The sequence below is a fragment of the Poromitra crassiceps genome (assembly GCF_964638095.1).
Source record: "Poromitra crassiceps genome assembly, chromosome: 5".
Lineage (NCBI taxonomy): Eukaryota > Metazoa > Chordata > Actinopteri > Beryciformes > Melamphaidae > Poromitra > Poromitra crassiceps.
In genome coordinates, this window is record NC_139642.1 from 44863325 (window position 1) to 44882471 (window position 19147).

The 19147-nt window shown below is 45.5% G+C and overlaps 2 protein-coding genes and 1 pseudogene across 3 annotated transcripts; 2 read left to right on the forward strand and 1 right to left on the reverse strand.

Moving 5' to 3' along the window:
• Positions 1–2910: 2910 nt before the first annotated feature.
• LOC310776503 (odorant receptor 131-2-like) lies at positions 2911–3864 on the forward strand (the record flags this gene model as incomplete). The annotated part of the gene is made up of 1 exon (XM_083636687.1): positions 2911–3864. One exon carries the CDS (start codon positions 2911–2913, stop codon positions 3862–3864), a length of 954 nt encoding a protein of 317 aa, XP_083492813.1.
• A 3618-nt stretch (positions 3865–7482) lies between these two features.
• LOC310776504 (odorant receptor 131-2-like) lies at positions 7483–8424 on the forward strand (the record flags this gene model as incomplete). The annotated part of the gene is made up of 1 exon (XM_083636688.1): positions 7483–8424. The coding sequence occupies one exon, from the start codon at positions 7483–7485 to the stop codon at positions 8422–8424; it is 942 nt and encodes a 313-aa protein (XP_083492814.1).
• Positions 8425–13229: 4805 nt separating this feature from the next.
• On the reverse strand, positions 13230–15794 carry LOC310776505 (dynein axonemal assembly factor 5 pseudogene; annotated as a pseudogene). Its single transcript has one exon. The product of its transcript is annotated as a dynein axonemal assembly factor 5 pseudogene (transcript).
• Positions 15795–19147: the final 3353 nt, after the last annotated feature.

The following is a 19147-nucleotide window of genomic DNA, read 5'->3' on the forward strand; positions in this document are numbered from 1 at the left end:
AATAGTCCCATACCCAGCCAGTAGGCGGTGTATTTGGGAATGTTTCTGAACCCAGCCAATATCCAGGTGCGCCTGTCAGACACAAGACAGGCGGCTGTGCTGTTGCCGGTGCGTCATGCGGTTCCTAGGCTTCATGTCAGCGGCGCTCACCCAGTGGTTCCACTAAGTTTGCTGCACGAGGGCCCTGCAGAGGTGGTTCAATTACATCTGGATCCGCATTCCACACTCTCACAGATTTTGGATGGTTCACATTCCCCATTACACCAAGGGAGACCTGGCTCATTGGGGGACCCCTGTTACAGTACCCTAGCGCACGGGACACCGATGGGTAGACTGAACTCTTACACTTTGGTGTTCACAGATGCCTCCATGATGGGCTTGGGGGGGAACCAGTCTGGTTCACACAGTTGGTGGAGTTTGGTCAGCCAGCGAGGCAAACACACATATCAACCTGCTGTCCTGCCACTGATCCAGGGGAGCCAGGTGCTGGTCAGAACCGACAACTGCACCACAGCGGCCTATATCAACAGACAGGGAGGACTCAGATCCTCACCTTTGTTGAAAGCTCGTGGCTATGGGCAGCAGCGTAACGAGTCAGCCCTGGGCCCCGATGCAAGATGGTCAAACCGGGCCCTGATAGGATGGCGCAGCACACCGCAGCGGTGCTGCGAGCCCGACACCCTGCACCCCACCTCAGCGTGCATCGGAGTTGAGCCCCGGGCCGGCCGTCTGGAGCTCCTGTGGCGTCGAAAACCGGGTTTCTGAATCCGGGCAGGCACTACTTCACAATTCCCCCCGGAACTGTGTAACACCAGAGAGGCTGACAAGCGCACTCACCCAGTGCGCTGCAATATACAGCAGGGGCCCGGCCGACGCTCGGCCACACACCTGATGCTCGGCTACACACGAGCCGGGCGACCGGGCCCCAAGCACGCCGGGCCCCGATGCAGTCGCGTTCCCTGCATATATGGTAGTTACGCTGCTGGCTATGGGCCACAGAGTGTCTTCGTGCTCTCAGAGCCCTCCATATTCCAGGCCTGGAGAACACTGGGGCCGACTTCAAGTGCAGGGGTGGCTTCTGAGGCTCAAATGAAAATGTATGGAAGAATGATTTTGTGACAGTGTGTGATTTTACATGGCCTTCAAATCTAGTTCGTTGGGCCTCCAGCCCGGGGCACTGCACCAGCATCCGTATCGTTATCGGTACGGACCTCTGGACCCCTCAAGGACCCCTGGAACCCCTCAAGAACCTCTGGAACCCCTTCAAGGACATCAGGAACAGCTGGAACCCCTCTCAGACCCCTGGAACCCCTACAAGGACCTCTGTTGTGTGTGTGTGTGTGTGTGTGTGTGTGTGTGTGTGTGTGTGTGTGTGTGTGTGTGTATGCATCGGTCGGCCCAGGCCTTAACGTGACTCACCAACACGTTCTCATTCCGAGTGCGTAGCATATTGACGCTTTGTCCCGGTCCCTTAGCTTGTTACTAACACGGTACCCTTGAGCGACCCATGAAACGACTTGGGCTTTCTGACTAAACTCCAATGTAAACCCATGGAAGTCATTTTTGACGCTCATGGCAACTTCTCCCCCATTAGGGTCTGGGGGCAGGTTAGGTTTAGGCATGGGGGGTGGGAGAGGTTAGGTTTAGGGTTAGGGTCTGGGGGAGGTTAGGGTTAGGGTTATGGTTAGGGTCTGGGGGAGGTTAGGTTTAGGCATGGGGGCTGGGAGAGGTTAGCTCCTCCCCCCAGACCGTAATGGGGGAGCAGTTGACTAATGGGGGAGCAGTTGCCATGAGCGTCAAAGATGACTTCCATGGGTTTACATTGGAGTTTAGTCGGAAAGCCCAAGTCGTTTCATGGGTCGCTCAAGGGTACCGTGTTAGTAACAAGCGACGCACAAGGGATGGGACAAAGCGTCAATATGCTACGCGCTGGGAGTGAGAATGGGTTGGACTCACAGTCAGACACCGCCTGCCCGCCCACCTAGCCAATTTTAGGATATGTAAACACAACAATGAAACAAAACTGCAGTGATGACATCAAAATGTATGTGTTGGTCTTGTTTCTCACTTTGGTAGATTTCTTAACATCTGAAATTATGTGAATTCTGTTTGAAGTATTTTTGTTTTTTGGCAGTTGGATGAAAAAAGATTGAGATTGTACAGGTGTAAGGTACAAAACACAATATTCACAATTATAGCCTACTTCTAATACTTCTAATCTTTTACCTGCCAATAATGAACCAGTCCCAGACAGATACGAATTAGCATTATTGCTAAACAAGTTACGTGGCAAATTAACAACCCCATTGCACCTAAAATAAGAGTTTTGCTTAGGTCATTAGTTTCCTGTCAACTTTTCAACTTATCTCCCCACTGGACATCTATTCCTAATTAGAAAAACAATGTTTTGAGATTCATTTATCTCTGGAGAAATCGAGCCTGTGTCAGACATATTGACAAAATGGAAAACACATTAGAGAAAGGGGAAGAGGTCCCTGGTGTTGTGAATCAAGGACATCTTGTTGGATAAAATGAATATAAATCTGAAGCTTGGCCAGTTATAATTTCTGCTGACTGATGAGAACTTTCTCAGGTAAGTTCTCTATCATTCTGAATGTGGGTAATGTATGTAAGCTAATTAATGTATGTTTGAAAGAGTGAATGAGGAAACAGATAATCACTCTTTAATTGATCTTTTCTACAAAGTTGGGTATTTCTCTCACTTATCACGTCTGAACATGCTGTACATTTTCTGAGGGAATACTCATTAATGAAAATTCATTAGCCAATAAGGATGCATGCTTTTTACCAAACAGTTAATTTATTTTGATTGCTCAGTGTGTGAATATGGATCTTTGAATTATTTTCTCTTGAACATTTTCAGGTTTGCTCCAGTTATGCTGGAAAATGATGCAGAATCTGACTGAACTTCCAGGCAATGCAACATCACAGACAAGCTTGTCTCTGATATTGAAAGTGTCTGTGGTCACCCCTGTCTTTTGCGTCTTCCTCTCCTCCATTGTGATTATGCTGCATATCTTTGCATCTCACAGGCAGTTTCTGGAGAGTTCACGTTACATCCTGTTCTCCTGCATGCTGATCAATGACACCCTCCAGCTCCTGTCCTCTGTGCTGCTCTTTTTCTTCGTCATGGGCAAGGTGCAATTTGCCATTGTCTTCTGTGCTCCTCTGCTATTCTTATCTTCTGCCACTTTCCAGAACACCCCCTTGATCCTGGCTACCATGTCACTGGAGCGCTACGTGAGCATCATCTATCCCCTGCAGCGCCCAGCCGCCTGGCGTTCAGACCGCATCTGGAGGATCATCCTATCCCTGTGGCTCGTCAGCTGCATCCTCCCTGCTGTTGACTTCTCTATATTGAAGCCTCAGCCTGGTCTGGATGTTCTCTCTACCCCTGTGACTTGCACAGTGAACGTCCTCAACTCATCTCCCCTGCAGACACTGTTCAAGGTCTTCCTCAATGGGCTGTTTTTTGTGGTAGTGGCTGTCATCATCCTCTTCACCTACATAAGAATCCTGTTGGAGACGAGGAAGATGAGGCAGGACCGGGCGTCTGCGAGCAAAGCCATGCACACGGTGCTGCTACATGGCTTTCAGCTTCTGCTGTGCATGTTGGCCTTCACTCACCCCATCACTGAAGTCCTCATAGTGCTCAATCCCAACTGGAATCCAGCTGACATCGCCTTCTTCAACTTCTTCTGCTTCATCATCATACCACGCTTTCTCAGCCCGCTCATCTATGGCCTTCGGGATGAGAGTCTGAGGCGCAACATGAGGAGATCCATGCTCTGCTGCCCACACAGGACAGGACCCATCACCTTATCTAGCTCTTCAACTGGCTGATTGGGATTTATAGAGAATACTCAACACTTCTGAAATGTCAAATGATGTATTTATGGTGTTAAGACATTTATCTTACATAAACAGAATGAAGGATGATGTTGCAGTTTTCTAACCAACAGATTTACAGACAATATGTAAAAGCATGTATCCTCCTCTACACATTTGTGAAGACAATAGGAGAACAAGTCAAACTTTCCACTTTGAACTAGAAATTGTCACTGATTGGTTCAAACGTTAGCTGTTGTGTCCTACACGGCTCTGTGGACAGCCCGCTCATCTATCGCCTTCGGGATAGACTTACAGATGCAATGTAAATCAATTAGCCTATCCTTCTAGTACATGTCTGTGAAGACAATGAGAGAAGCCAAGTCAAACATACTGACCAGTGACCACTAAGAATTGAACTAAATTGTTGCCGATTGGTTCAAACCTTTTATCTGTTGTGTCCTACACTGCCCTGTGGAAACATAAGACCTCTCTCTTCTCTTTTTATGGATATATTTGCACCACTTTCCGAGCTCAGATCAACCGTTTTATAGAGCACCTGCTGTTACATTAACAGTCAGTGCCCGTAAATCTATGCCAGCAGCATCAATAAAGGCTAGTTACCAAATTGTTATTTTTCTTTTATATCCAATAGAAAGCCAGATGACTGAACAGAGTCTCTCCCTCTCTCAGCAAACAACATTCATGCTGGATTCATGATTTCCTGTGACTCTAAATGCTTTTGGCCTTCTGTCATTCACTTCATTAAGATACATTACAGATATTTAAGTGCACTTTGGAAACTAAAATCACCACAGAGTGTTGATGCACTTCAAGCTCTCCTAGCTGATAAGCATACTAACATCTGGATGTACGTACGTCACATTTTGTTTGCAACTGCACACATTTACTGCTGCATATTTTGTGGTAATATTTAATAGTAAATCATGTGTTAGAAGAACTGTGCATTATTCTGAGGGAACTATATGACAGTGACAATATAATGAAAACAAATTGCATAAGAATTATAGAAAGTAAGAGGGTAAAATAAAGTGCCAGTTTACTTTGGTTAAGTAGCCTATTTTTTTCTCTGTTCCCCAATGTGTATTTACTGTGTTTACCATATTCCTAGTCCTTTGCAGCTTGCTTGCAGTACAGATCATCTACATGCAGGTGTCACTGTGATTTCAAATTATTGCCACAGGTAATGTACTCTCAAGTATTTTTCTTTTTCTCTTTAGAAAACAAATGATGCAACACATTCACACTTTAAAGCAATACAAATTGCCCTAAACAATCAAGGTGATAAGTAACTTACACCAAGAGCGATGCAACTAAGCTTAAGAGATTGTTGTGCGCTAAATTTCGAAACTATTGCCTATAAAGTATTCCCATCATCATAAAGCAGATAAATATGATGTGGGGTCTGTCATGCATTTGCATCAGGTTACAGAGGTGATATGTTATTTTACTGATTGATTTCTACCAATGACTGCCTCCCCTACAGTGAAAGCTGATCCCAGACAAGTGAGAGCTCCCTCCCTGCACCTCCTCAGTACGGTGGCCCAGACGGCTTGACCTGCATATCCAAAACGCTTTGCAAATTCGAAAAAACAACTGCATTAACGGGAAACACAAATTCAAAAAACAAGACCACACGAATGACAAAGCCAAAACACAAATGCAAAAGTGACAACATGAATGCAACTAGAAGTGTACTTGGAGAGCGCAGACCTCCGCCAAGGCCAATATTCCAGTATCCACCTAACACCCCCCCCCCCTCCCCTCCCTCCCCATAGCATTTCACTCGGGCACAAAAAAAGGTTAGAGTGAAATGTTATAATGATCTCTTATGATTCTAAATATAACTGAATCGCTTTGTTTGACCAAGTAAATCTATTTTCTATAAGCATTTTACAAAATGTCTATGGAAACATGAATGGCTCACCATGTGCCCGCAGTCATCCAATGACAATCAATCATGAGACTTAACCTTCTTGGAAAGTATTTTTATTTAATTCTGATTGGTCTTAGATTTCTGTAATAGTTCTGTGGAGCCCGACATGAGCCCGACGGAAATAAATAAATAAATTAGGGCCCCCGGGCAGCGGCGGGCACCTGCCCAGGTTGCCCATAATGGTAGATGTGGCCCTGTGCAAGGCAATGAAATAAGTTAGGAGAAAATGTGGGAAGGGGATGAAATGTCAATACAATAAAAATATAAATAATCTGCAAAACACAAACAATTCTTTAAATTATGCATATTAAAAATCTCCCACTATTTTTCATGTTTTTAACATTCTAATACAGAAATGCTTATTAAAAGAGAAAATCTAACAGAGAATAATTGATGTATTCCTATGATTTTGGACATTCTATATTTGTGCAAATTGGTAAATCTCACCTAAAGATAAAACGAAGAGAATCACTCTTTAAAATATAATTAAGAAAATCAGGGAGAGACTCAATTGAAAATTAACGGGGGAATGACTGTGATACTGCCCTGTGTGATTTCTACATGAATGAGTGATTATTACCTGTATGCACAACAATGAAACAAACTGGAAGTGATGACATTACAAATTAAAGTATTGGCCTTGTTTCTCACTTTGGTGAGTTCTTAATGTTTGAAAAATATTATGTGAACCAACATCATAGAAACATCATTCTGTTGGATTTTTTTTTCAGTTTGATGAAAAAAATATTTAGATTTGTATTGACACCTGCAGTCAGTACAAAACACAATATTCACAACTATACAGCATGTAGTGTCAGACAGGTAAATGTCACATAAATTAGCATTATTGCTAAACAAGTTATGCAGTTAATAAATAACCCCATTACACCTACAATAAAAGTTTGCTTAGTTTCCTGTCAACTTTTGAAACCATCTCCCCACTGGACATCTATTCCTAATTAGAAAGACAATGTTTAGCAATGGCATGACATTAATTTATCTCTGGAGAAATCGAGCCTGTGTCAGACATATTGCAAAAATGGAAAACACATTAGAGAAAGGGGAAGAGGTCCCAGAGATGACACCTAAAATAAGAGTTTTGCTTATGTCATTAGTTTCCTGTCAACTTTTCAACTTATCTCCCCACTGGACATCTATTCCTAATTAGAAAAACAATGTTTTGAGATTAATTTATCTCTGGAGAAATCGAGCCTGTGTCAGACATATTGACAAAATGGAAAACACATTAGAGAAAGGGGAAGAGGTCCCAGAGATGTTATTCATCAAGGACATCTTATTGGATAAAATGAATATAACTCTGTAGCCTGGCCAGTCCTAATTTCTGCTGACTGATGAGAAGGTTCTCAGGTAAGTTCTATCATTCTGAATGTGGGTAATGTATAGGCTAATTAATGTATGTTTGAAAGAGTGAATGAGGAAACAGATAACCTGTTTAATTTTTCTTTTCTACAAAGTTGGGTATTTCTCTCACTTATAAGTCAGGGTCTGAACATGCTGTAATTTTTTTGAGGGAATACTCAATGAAAATTCAGACAAGACAATGAAGATATGCCTTTTAGCAAACCGTTTTTTTTATTGCTCAGTGTGTGAATATGGATCTTTGAATTATTTTCTCTTGAACATTTTCAGGTTTGCTCCAGTCATGCTGGAAGATGATGCAGAATCTGACTGAACTTCCAGGCAATGCAACATCACAGACAAGCTTGTCTCTGATATTGAAAGTGTCTGTGGTCACCCCTGTCTTTTGTGTTTACCTCTCCTCCATTGTGATTATGCTGCATATCTTTGCATCTCACAAGCAGTTTCTGGAGAGTTCACGTTACATCCTGTTCTCCTGCATGCTGATCAATGACACCCTCCAGCTCCTGTCCTCTGTGCTGCTCTTTTTCTTCGTCATGGGCAAGGTGCAATTTGCCATTGTCTTCTGTGCTCCTATACTATTCATAGCTACTGCCACTTTCCAGAACACCCCCTTGATCCTGGCTACCATGTCACTGGAGCGCTACGTGAGCATCGTCTATCCCCTGCAGCGCCCAGCCGCCTGGCGTTCAGACCGCATGTGGAGGATCATCCTATCCCTGTGGCTCGTCAGCTGCATCCTCCCTGCTGTTGACTTCTCCATAATGAAGCCTAAGCCTGGTGTGGATGTTCTCTCTACTCCTGTGACTTGCAAATCGACCGTCCTCAATGCATCTCCCCTGCAGACACTGTTCAAGGTCTTCCTCAATGTGCTGTTTTTTGTGGTAGTGGCTATCATCATCCTCTTCACCTACATAAGAATCCTGTTGGAGACGAGGAAGATGAGGCAGGACCGGGCGTCTGCGAGCAAAGCCATGCACACGGTGCTGCTACACGGCTTTCAGCTTCTGCTGTGCATGTTGGCCTTCACTCACCCCATCACTGAAGCCCTCATAGTGCTCAATCCCAACTGGAATCCAGCTGACATCGCCTTCTTCAACTTCTTCTGCTTCATCATCATACCACGCTTTCTCAGCCCGCTCATCTATGGCCTTCGGGATGAGAGTCTGAGGCGCAACATGAGGAGATCCATGCTCTGCTGCCCACACAGGACAGTATTTAGCTCTTCAACTGGCTGATTGGGATGTGTATAACAGGGGTCCCCAATACGTCGATCGCGATCGACCGGTCGATCGCGAAGGTAGTGTGGTAGATCGCATGGCATTGAGGGGGGATTTTATTTTTTATTTTTTTATAATAAAATAAAATATAATGGAAGTACATGCAGTTGTTTATTTTAATTATGGATCATAATACAATGCAATTGTATTGTAAAGTGAGAAAAAATAAATCATGTATTGGGGGAAAAAGTGATAATAATTAATAATAGTATAATAATAGTATAATTACGATAATCGTAATCGAATCGAATCGTAGCCCTCTGAATCGTAATCGAATCGAATCATGTGGCCAGTGAAGATTCACAGCCCTAATGTCAAGTGGTTGTGGGACAACGAGAAAGTGTTGTGAGGTTAGTTACTGCAGGCTGGAAACGATGTGTGTGCGTTTGCGATGTTGAAACTGGACTGGTAGATCTCGGGAGGCTGGCTACTTGAAAAGTAGATCTTGGGTCAAAAAAGTTTGGGCACCCCTGGTATAGAATAATCAAAACTTGTTATGTCAAATGATAAGAATTTAACTAAATTGTCACTGAATGGTTCAAACTTTTTTTTTTAATTGGTTATGTCCTACACTGCTCTGTGGACACATATATACAACCTCTTTTCTCTTTTGATGGATATATTTGCCTACTCACCCCCATGCTGATGGAAGGGCGAGTGACATTTTCTAGCCCACAAAACAGTCCTGGAGTTTCACAGAAAAACACAGTTGCAGCATTCTCCTAAACAATTGAAGTAGATTGTGACCAACTTTCGAACATAAAAAACAACAACAGGGGGCTCTATACTGCTCATCTGGCGTAATCCCCAGTATCCACAACCCCCGAGATGCCAAATTGACTTGAAAAGACTTAATTGACACCCTCTTTTTAGCTGAAATCTTCACTGTAGCTTGGAGCTGCCCTTCTTGGAGCAACGTGTCTACAATGAAGATTTCACATAACAAGAATAGGGTAAACATAGCCTATATGCCAGGCAGCATGTGTGTTAGGTGACATCATCGGATACTTGCTCAGGGTTGTGAGTTAGTGAGTGAGTCAGTCAGTCAGTCAGTCAGTCAGTCAGTCAGCTTCATGCAGAGCCAAATTTAGGCCGACAGCAAGCTGCCTGGCAAAAACAGGGTATAAATTAATATTTTCAAGTCAACATGGCATCTCAGGGCTTCTGGGGACTTGGATTACGCCAGAATGTTTTTTTTTATGTTTGAAACTTGGTCACCATTCACTTCATTTGCTTAGGAGAATGCTGCAACTCTGTTTCTTTTCGAAAACAAATCAAGAACTTCATCTTCCATCGGCATGGGGGTGAGTAGATATAATGACAGATTTATTTATTTATTTGTTTAACTTATCCTTTAAGAGTCAATAGCCTTAAATCTATGCCAGCAGCATCAATAAACATTATTCTTATTTTTCTTATTGTTGTTGTTGTTATTATTATTATTTTACATCCAACAGAAAGCCAGATGACTTCACCGAGTCTCTCACTCTCTCAACAAACAACATTTACCCTGGATTCATGATTTCCTGTGTGACTGTGCAGGCTGGCCTCTGACTAAATGCTTTTGGTCTTCTGTCATTCACCTGCACTTTGGAAACTCAAATGATACATACTTAATAATACATAATGATACAAGTGTGTTGCACTTCAAGCTCTCCTAGCTGATAAGCAAAGTGACATCTGGATGTACATCATGTTTGTTTGCAGCTGTGCAAATACAGATCCAATATTGTTGTCATGTTTCATATTAGTCACAATGTGTTAGAAGACCTGTGGATTTCTCAAGGGTAGCTTACTTATTGTATGATAGTGACAATATAATTAAAATAATTGCATAAGAAGAAATATAGGAAGTAACATTTAGGGTGTCTACAGGTATAAACAAGTTAAATTGAAGACTTTTTAAAAACGTTTTAATACCATTTTAAATCTTACTACTATAATAAGGCTCCGGTTCTGCGTTTCCACATTGTCAACATTTTTAGAGGCGATGATCTTTGTCAAATAGCGCCAGGTTACTCTGGACTTCTGTAACATTAAAGCAGAGATAATAGTACTGCAACTCAACAGTCTCTTAGGGCCAGCCCTAGGCATAAGCAAACTAAGCAACTGCTAATAGGAACCCCACCTGCTTAGGGCCCCCAAGCGCACTTGATTTTTCTCGATATATTACATTATATGTCAATATTAATCATACAAAAACACAATATTGTGTTGTACAGACTGGCTAGTTAATACTAGTGTTTTAATCAATTCCAACTGCCTCTGTCAGAGCTGGTGTTACATTCATACACAATCAAAAGAGAAGATGAGGAAAAAACTGAAAGATAAAGGTATGTTTCCAATAAAGATGGGTGTCTGGGCGCTATGGCAAAACAACTAATGTGTGTTAGATTTACAGGTACGAATGATGAAGCTTTGACAATAGTAATTTAATGGCAGCACCGAGGTGGTGGGGGGGGGGTCCCCCCCTCCAAATCAAATTCTGTTTAGGCTAAAGGCTGGGGCCGGCACTGCTCTAACTGAACTAAACTACAAACAGTGACAACATAAGATAAAGGTAAAGATAGATTTCTCTCACGACACACTCAAACAGTGAACAATACAAGAACTTACCCTGTTACAATAAATGTTCACCCAGATTGAGTCTAGAGTTATTAGTCTCTTAAAACAGACACGTTGGCTCCTGCCATCTGCAAATGCTCCCACTACCCATCTCTGTATTTCAAGCAGGGGAAACTTGGTCAAAACGGAAAGGGAAACTCTCGTTAAAATAACCCAGTGAGCACAAAACGTTTTTTCAACGTTGATTTTTAGTTTAAATCTGGGTGATATTGGGTTTGAGTGTCTAAGACCTACTTTCACCCTCTTTTCAACCAGCTAAAATGCGGTTACAACTTCAACGTGTAAAAAACACAATTTGGTTAATCATATTGTTAAAACATTTGCTGTAGCTTGGAATAGAGAATATTGATAGTGTGTGAATTGGCATTTGTCCATTTTATTGTGTAACTGAGAGTTGAAATCTGGTCTACACGAAAACTACATTTCAACGCATTTTATGTCACATGAAATATCATAAATATGGGACTACTGTGTAGTCTATGTGGTGCCAGCAAAAAGCTTCCAAGACACAACTATGGTGGTTAATAGTTTAGCGCAATATAATATATAATGAATTGAGTTCCTGCAGCAATGCGCATGCGCAAGTACTTAGTCGCTAGCTACTAGCTGTGTGACTGACTAGACCAAGGCAAGTCTGCACCGGTCTGCAACAAGTGCGGAACGAGGTGCTCTGGGCATGCTGTTATTGTAACAGACTATAGGCTCTGTGTACCCCCTGAGTTGCTGGTGTTAAATGAAGTTAACCTCTGAAGCCGTACAGCCTATAGACGCTCACACACACACGCGTGCGAGATAGAATATATATGTGCCCGGCTCCCTAGTTATTGTAAGTAAATATATAGCTCAGGCCGGGAGAACGTGGTTCGAATCCCGTGTGCGGTGCTGAATTTTTAATTTAAGATCCTGGTGAAATATGGTCTAAATGTGAACTGCAAATAGTCGGTGAAAAAACTTTCACTCTTGAACCTTTCTTGCACGTTTTTTCAACGTTGACCCTAAACGTTTTTTAAACGTCTTTTCAACCTAAAAATGCTCGCTGGGAATTGACTGATTGACTAATGAGCGGATTTGGAGCCATATGCTATCACATATTCTAACTCGCACCAACCCTACTGGCTCTCATCACAATTGCTCGAGTGACATCACTGATGACATCACTCACTGATGACATAATCACCGATGACATCACAATTGCTTGGGTGACATCACTGACGATATCCCTGATATCAGATTCATCACCGATGAGAAGCACTGCTGGAGAGCGGAATCCAGAAGGAGGTGGTAATGCAACATAAAGAATGCCAACTGCCATAAAACACTAAAGAAGAAGAAGAAGCACTGCCACTGCAGTTTTGTGTGTCGAAAACGCAGAGGGACAGAGGTGCAGGTGGAGGACATTAAAAGTTTACCCTCTGTTCCTGGACGAAGCCAGATCCTCTCAGTACATGAAGGAGTATCAGGATTCCTTCCTCTTTAACGAAAGGCAAGCATCTCAGATGGACACCTCCTGATGAAGATTTTTTTTCCTTTTTTTTTACGTTGTACCTGGTTTGACTCAGAAGACTGTTGGCATTTTCAGCTTTCATCCTTTCTAAGGTAGGCTACCTTTATTTTGATACTCTTGTCTCCATTTCTTCTCTGGCTGTGCTTTTCATTATTACTTGTGGGGAGAGAGCTAGAGCTCACAGCGCTGTGGGCATTGGCAGAAATGGGAAGTAACTAAGTAGAAATATTTCATTACTGTACTAGGGGTCTTTCACACCAACCTTGTTTGGTGGCAGAGATGGGAAGTAACTAAGTAGAAATATTTCATTACTATACTAGGGGTCTTTCACACCAACCTTGTTTGGTTTGGACTTTTCAGTTTTATCCAAACCAAAGTGGTAGGTGTGAGAGGTGGTCTTGGTCCAGATCAAACCACCATGGTGCGGTTTGTTTACAGTGTGAAAGCATTTTTGGGATAGCTCAGACTTTCGGACCAATTACAGGAAGTTTCCCCAGGCCATGTAACAAAAGCATGAATATGGTTCGGACCTTGGTCCGGACTTTGAGGTTTGAAAACACAGTATCTGTACTTTAATCTGCTCCACTGCTACCAATTTAGCTGCTGCCAGGTGACTTAGGGGATGTTAGATGTGTTAGAAAGAATTACAGTTTGTCATTGCACAGTCTTCAGCAGACTCCATGGGTAGTGAGTTGATGTGCTGTAGTAGCTGGTCACAGTACACCGGGCTGTGCTGTTTGTCCCTCACCGCCTCCACTTCCTTCTTCAGAAGTTCCGGGTGGACTGAACTTCCTGTCTTCAGGACCCCAAGGACTTGCTCCTGCAGTGAGCTGTTGGGATCGTCCAGGTGCAGTAGGAGCTGCTGGAAGAGGAGCTCCAGGTGAGGAGCACAGAGCCGGGGGCTGTAGTCTGTCGGCAGGCTGGACAGCCACAGGCCCAGGGCGCGCAAAACCGCACCACACACCTCCTCACTGTTGTCGTCCAGACGCTTCAGCAGCTCAGGGTAGATCTTGTTGAGTGCATCCGGATGCAGACTGGGTCCTATGAGTGTGAGTATTTTGGACAGGCAGCGGCATGCCAGCAGTCTGGCCATCTGAGAGTCGTCTTGTAGAGCAGACAACACGTGGGGACTCAGCCTCTCCTCCACACACAGCAACTGTCCAGGTGTGATGGCCCCTCCGTGCAGCAGGGCCAACAGACAGCTCAGGGCTGAGGTGCGGATGGCAGCAGCAGTGCGGCCTGCATGCCACACCAAGTTAGGAAGCAACACCTCACACAGAAACATCTCTGACTCATCTCGGAAACACCCCTGGGAGTCCAGTGTGTTGGCTGAGTCCAGCAGCAGTTTGGCGAGCATTGTGAAGATACTCATCTTCATCTCTGGGTCTCTGTCATCTCGGTGGAGGCAGCTCCGGAGCAGGGGCATCAGCTGGGTCACAAACTCCCCGATCACTGGACCTGACTGCATGGCTATGACATGCAGTTGGAGCTTCTGCGGGGAGTAGCTGGACCAGGTGTTAACAGAAGCAGACAGCCAGTCCAGCAGCTGGCCCATGTGGTGTCTATACAACTCCATCACCGAGTTCAGGCCCTGCACCTTACACAGCCGCCGTACACTCTCCAGGGCCTTATTGCTGAGCAGCGGCTCAGTGGACAGGCTCTGAACAGTAACCAGCACCTGCAGCAGCTGGAGACTGACCAGACCGCAATCGGCCTCACACTGGCCCAGCAGCGCGTCTACACAGGCCAACAGCTGCTCCAAGTACATTACCTGTTGATATTCCTGGCAGACGTCAGGCTGGGCCAGCGTGTCAGTGACCTGCTGGAGGTGGGGTTTAAGGAGGGGTCCGGAGCAGCCTGCCAGTACCGCAGCCAGCACCATGAGGTGCACCCAGGGGTGGGAGGAAGAGGTGGTTTCCACATGGTTCAGCAGCAGTTTGAGGAAGACTTCAGGAGGGACAAAGGTCCCCAGGAGCTTAGCAGCCACCAGGCAGTTGTCGACCACGTCCCGCTCTGAGTCTGAGCATGCGCGGTAGAGGGCAGCCAGGAGAGGCTGGAGGTGAAGGGTACAATGGTCCTCGGCATGGAGCAGCAACACAGACAGCAGCTGGGAGGTCTTGACCCGCGTGGGCACCAGCCAGTCAGTCATGTCGTGGGTGATGGCCGGCACCATCCTGCCCAGGTTCCTCACCACCAGCTCCCTGCAGCCCAGCCCGGGGCGCTCCACTCCAGCTGGGTAGAGGGGAGGTGGTGTGAGGAGGAAGTCCATCTTGTCCTTGATGTCATCCTTGTTCTCCTTCTCCCACTGAGCGCCTGTCTGCCTCCAAAGGTCGGCTGCCAGGAGTCTTATTTCTGGAATCTCATCATGGATGTTGCTCAGCAGGAGGGGGAGGAGTTTGTGGAAGAAGGAGTATCTGTCTGTCAAGTGGAGCAGCCAATCACCAACCACATTTGTCACGGCTTTTCTCACCTGTGGAGAGTCATCAAACAGTCTCTGTGCCAGGTGAGAGAGTACATCACCCACATTTTTCCCAGTGCCATGCTGAATGACAGCCCCGGTGGCTTCAATGACAGACACTCGCACCCGGGAGTGCTGATGAGCAATGGTCTGCATTAGGGGCCTGACCAGACTGTCAGCCTGCACGTGAAAGTGCTCCGACACACACTTTGCAAAGTTTACAGTGCATTTGCAACTTTCTCTTTTGACGTCTGGGAAAGGGTCGACGATAGCTCTCTGCAGTATGTTGATCATGTCGTCCAAATAAGGTGCTAGCTGCTTTCCACACACCTCCACGGTGAGAGTTAGCATCTCCATAACTGACAGCCGAAGCTCCTCTGCAGGCTCCAGGTTCTCCTTCCTCCCAAACCTCTGAGACAGACAGGGCATGAGATAAGGCAGGGACTCCTCTGGTTTAGGGACACAACGAATAAACTCTCCTATCATCACGATTGCAGTTTCCCTGCATCTCTCCATTGGATCTGACATGCATTTTAGCAGAGGCTTGAGGAGGCAAGAGAAAACCTCCTGTAACACACTGCTGGAAAGCCCTTTATCCACAGTCTCCTTTTTGATAGCTTCGAGAGCCCGTTTCCTTGTGGCTTTGTTGTCTTCGTTGAGACAGTTTAAATGTCGAGCGAGTCCTCTCAAAACTTCAGGAGCGGCACGCTCATCTCCAGTGCTCCAGTCCATCTCTGCCATCTTGAACTGGTGTCAGTTAGTGCAGTGCCTGCTCACTTACTCACTTGTACCGAGTGCGGTTACACAAACTCTACCGGTCCTACTTATCGCCTCTGTTGGGAAGCATTTGTGACATCACTGATGATGTCACAATGTCTATGACCTGCCCTGGTCCATTCTGAGTGTGTGGCCTAGCCACCTGAGCCGTCAACGTTTTTATTTCATGGATCACACTGTTGCATTGTTGCAACCAGTTTTGCCGTATCCAACCCAACCCTGACCCAACCAATCAACCTGCGAACCTGCGACAACAACACATGACCAGCTCGAACCACTTCCGGACCACAAGAGGACAGAAGACCTGGACCAGGTCACCGTTTGGTCCTGCAGCATATGTGGAAGATCACAGAAGGGACACGGAGTGCGGCACACTAAGCGTATGAGTTGGCATGCTTTTGGTCACACCCAAAAAAAATTGCGCCCATGGTGCATCGTCTCCAGATTCTCCACCCTAGAGATGAGCACGCGAAGCATGCAACATTTCTTAAGGGGTGCAGCCACTTCTATAACTGACTTTGTGTGTGTGTGTGTGTCTGTCCTTCCTTCCGTCCCTCCGTTATGGCACGGACCGTCCTTCCATTATGGCACAGACCGTCTTTCAATCCGTTATGGCACGGACCATCTGTCTGTCCTGTGGGCCCCAGCCTAGGGTTGGCATGATGGACGATGTCATCGACCATTGTGATGGGCCGACCCCCCATCGACCTCTGAGCCTTCTACATCGGATCATCGTAATTATCTGTTTGAATTTAAAAAAATCCGTTTTAGGTCGCTTTCACATATAAGCTGGTGGACTCGGTGCGATTCGGGGGGGTGAAGTTGCAACATTGTTGCGATTTTCATTTGGTTCGGTTCGCTTTCACACAGCAATTTGTCACAAGCGCAGCAAACTTTCTAAACATCTTCAGTGCCTACTGCCCAGGTGGGCTATCTCGTCGAAAGGGCCTTTCTGTGTGGAGTTTGCATGTTCTCCCCGTACCCCCCAGGGGGTTCCTCCGTACATAACCCCCCACTAAAAAAAACATGCAGAAGATCGTCATCTGACCAGTGACGACAACATCTGAAGTTGGTCCAATGATGGTCCAATGAAGGTCCCCGGGCGCTGGAAAGAAATAGCGACCACTGCTCCTGACCTGCCCCTGGAGGAAAGGACAAGCCTCCGCTCCCAATGATAGCTCAGCTGATGCGATTTGAAACACAATAGGCTACACTGTCCCCCAATACACACTTCATTGTTTACACTTTACAATGTGCTGGGCGGGGGACGCCCACCTGAGATTAGACTCTGAAACGGTATTACTGGTGGGGGACGCCCACCTGAGATTAGACTCTGAAACGGTATTACTGGTTAGTTACATGCCGACTGCCCGACTCGTAACAACAATGGAATGACAGAGCGAGCAGAGCAAGATATTTAATTTTTTTACATCAGCGGCTAAACGGATACGACAAGATGATCATGATTCGCCGCGTACGCCTCGGTCCTCCGCTACAGCTGGGATTTCGGCCGCTATCGAGCCAGGACAGCCACCCGCTGCGGCTACGCCACCGCCTGCTCTCGCCTGCCTGCCCGCTCCAAGCCGCACCGAGTCGGACTCGCACTCGTCGGGCCCGGGCTGTTGCATTGCTTTCCCCCACAGAAATCCATCGCTGTCAACGGAGTGGAGGGGGATGTCATTGTCATTGTCATCATTGTCAAGTGATGGCCAGGGGTCACTGATGATGACTGAGCATGCAAATGCCCCTGATTATGTCATACCCACTGATGATGTCATGCCCCACAATCATCGAGTGGGCCAGTGGTAACTGATGCTGTCAATAATAAATTGACATCATCGAGGACATAAATAACTTTAATATACCAATCATTCTGTGTTTTGTGCTGTTGCACCCAGTCATCATAGCACTCCACCCTCTGGTCGGAAGCACACGGAAAAACACAGAAGGCACGGCGCAAGACGACGCAATCACCATTTTCTCAAGGCCTACTTTAACAGGTCCGCGTGCATCCATTTTAGACAATGAGAAGATTTGGATGTTTCCTACTAACTAAACCATGCATTACAGTCGACCCATTTGAAACCAAACTTCAGAATAACAAAGCTAGACATGTAGCCGTTACATCATGTGTAGGCCTACTGGATGGTACGTTACCAACCTCCAGGTAAAAGCAGAGACGGGAGACATTAGTGGTGTTCATCACGCAGGCTCTTGTCTGTCTAAAGGACGGAAGTTTGGGTGGCTCAATTCTACCGACTAGCGCTCCACGGTGCCCTCTTGTGGCGTAACTCGGAATAGGATTTAAAGTCACAGTCTCCCATAAAGTCTGATTCACACATACAACATACATCAATAATTCAACACAAAACCCTAACCACTAGATGACAATAACAAAGGAAGAGGATAATAACATTCAGAATTTTGGACTATTGGTGAAAGTAATGCAAAAGTAGTGTAATAAGTAACCGGTTACTCTACACAGACAGTAATATTGTAAAGTAACGTATTACTTTCAAATGAAAGTAGCCTAACTAGTAATATGTAGTGTATTACATTTTGAAAGTAACTTGCCCAACACTGCCCTAACCTGATGCTGTACCAAAGGGGGGAGAATAGGATCAGCATCTACGCTCGTACAGTATAGCTACCAGATTACGGGGTCATCCCTATGTTCCCCGGGTCCTATGTTCCCCGGGTCCTATGTTCCCCGTTTTTGTGGGACCGGGGAACATAGAACCCTTTCTATGAACTTAGGTTTAGGCGTGGGGGTGGGAGAGGTTAGGTTTTGGGTTAGGGTCTGGGGGAGGTTAGGTTTAGGCATGGGGGGAGGTTAGGTTTGGCGTGGGGGCTGGGAGAGGTTAGTGAAAAACGGGGAATATAGAACCCGGGGAACATAGAACCCGGGGAACATAGACATGATCCCCAGATTACTTGGTTGAGTACTGCGTTATTCATCTTGCTTGCTTAACCAATACACCTGCAGGTATATAGGCTACCTGCAGGTGTCGCTGTGATTTCAAATTACACTAATTGCCGCTCCATAGGCAATGTGAGCTCAAGTTTTGTTTTCACATTAAGCAATTTGCCCTGCACAATCGAAGTTATAAGTATCTTGAGCTCGCTTAATGCGAAACTGTTGGTTGTAGGCTACCCAAAATGTAACTATTAGATCTCAATTATTCCAATCGATCGTCATAATTGATGCTCAGCTCAACCTGTAGCCTACTACTCTGTTTCTACCAGTAGCCTATGAGTCTGCCTGCCGCACATTGAAAGCTGATCCCAGAGCAGTGAGAGATCCCTGCGCCTCCCAG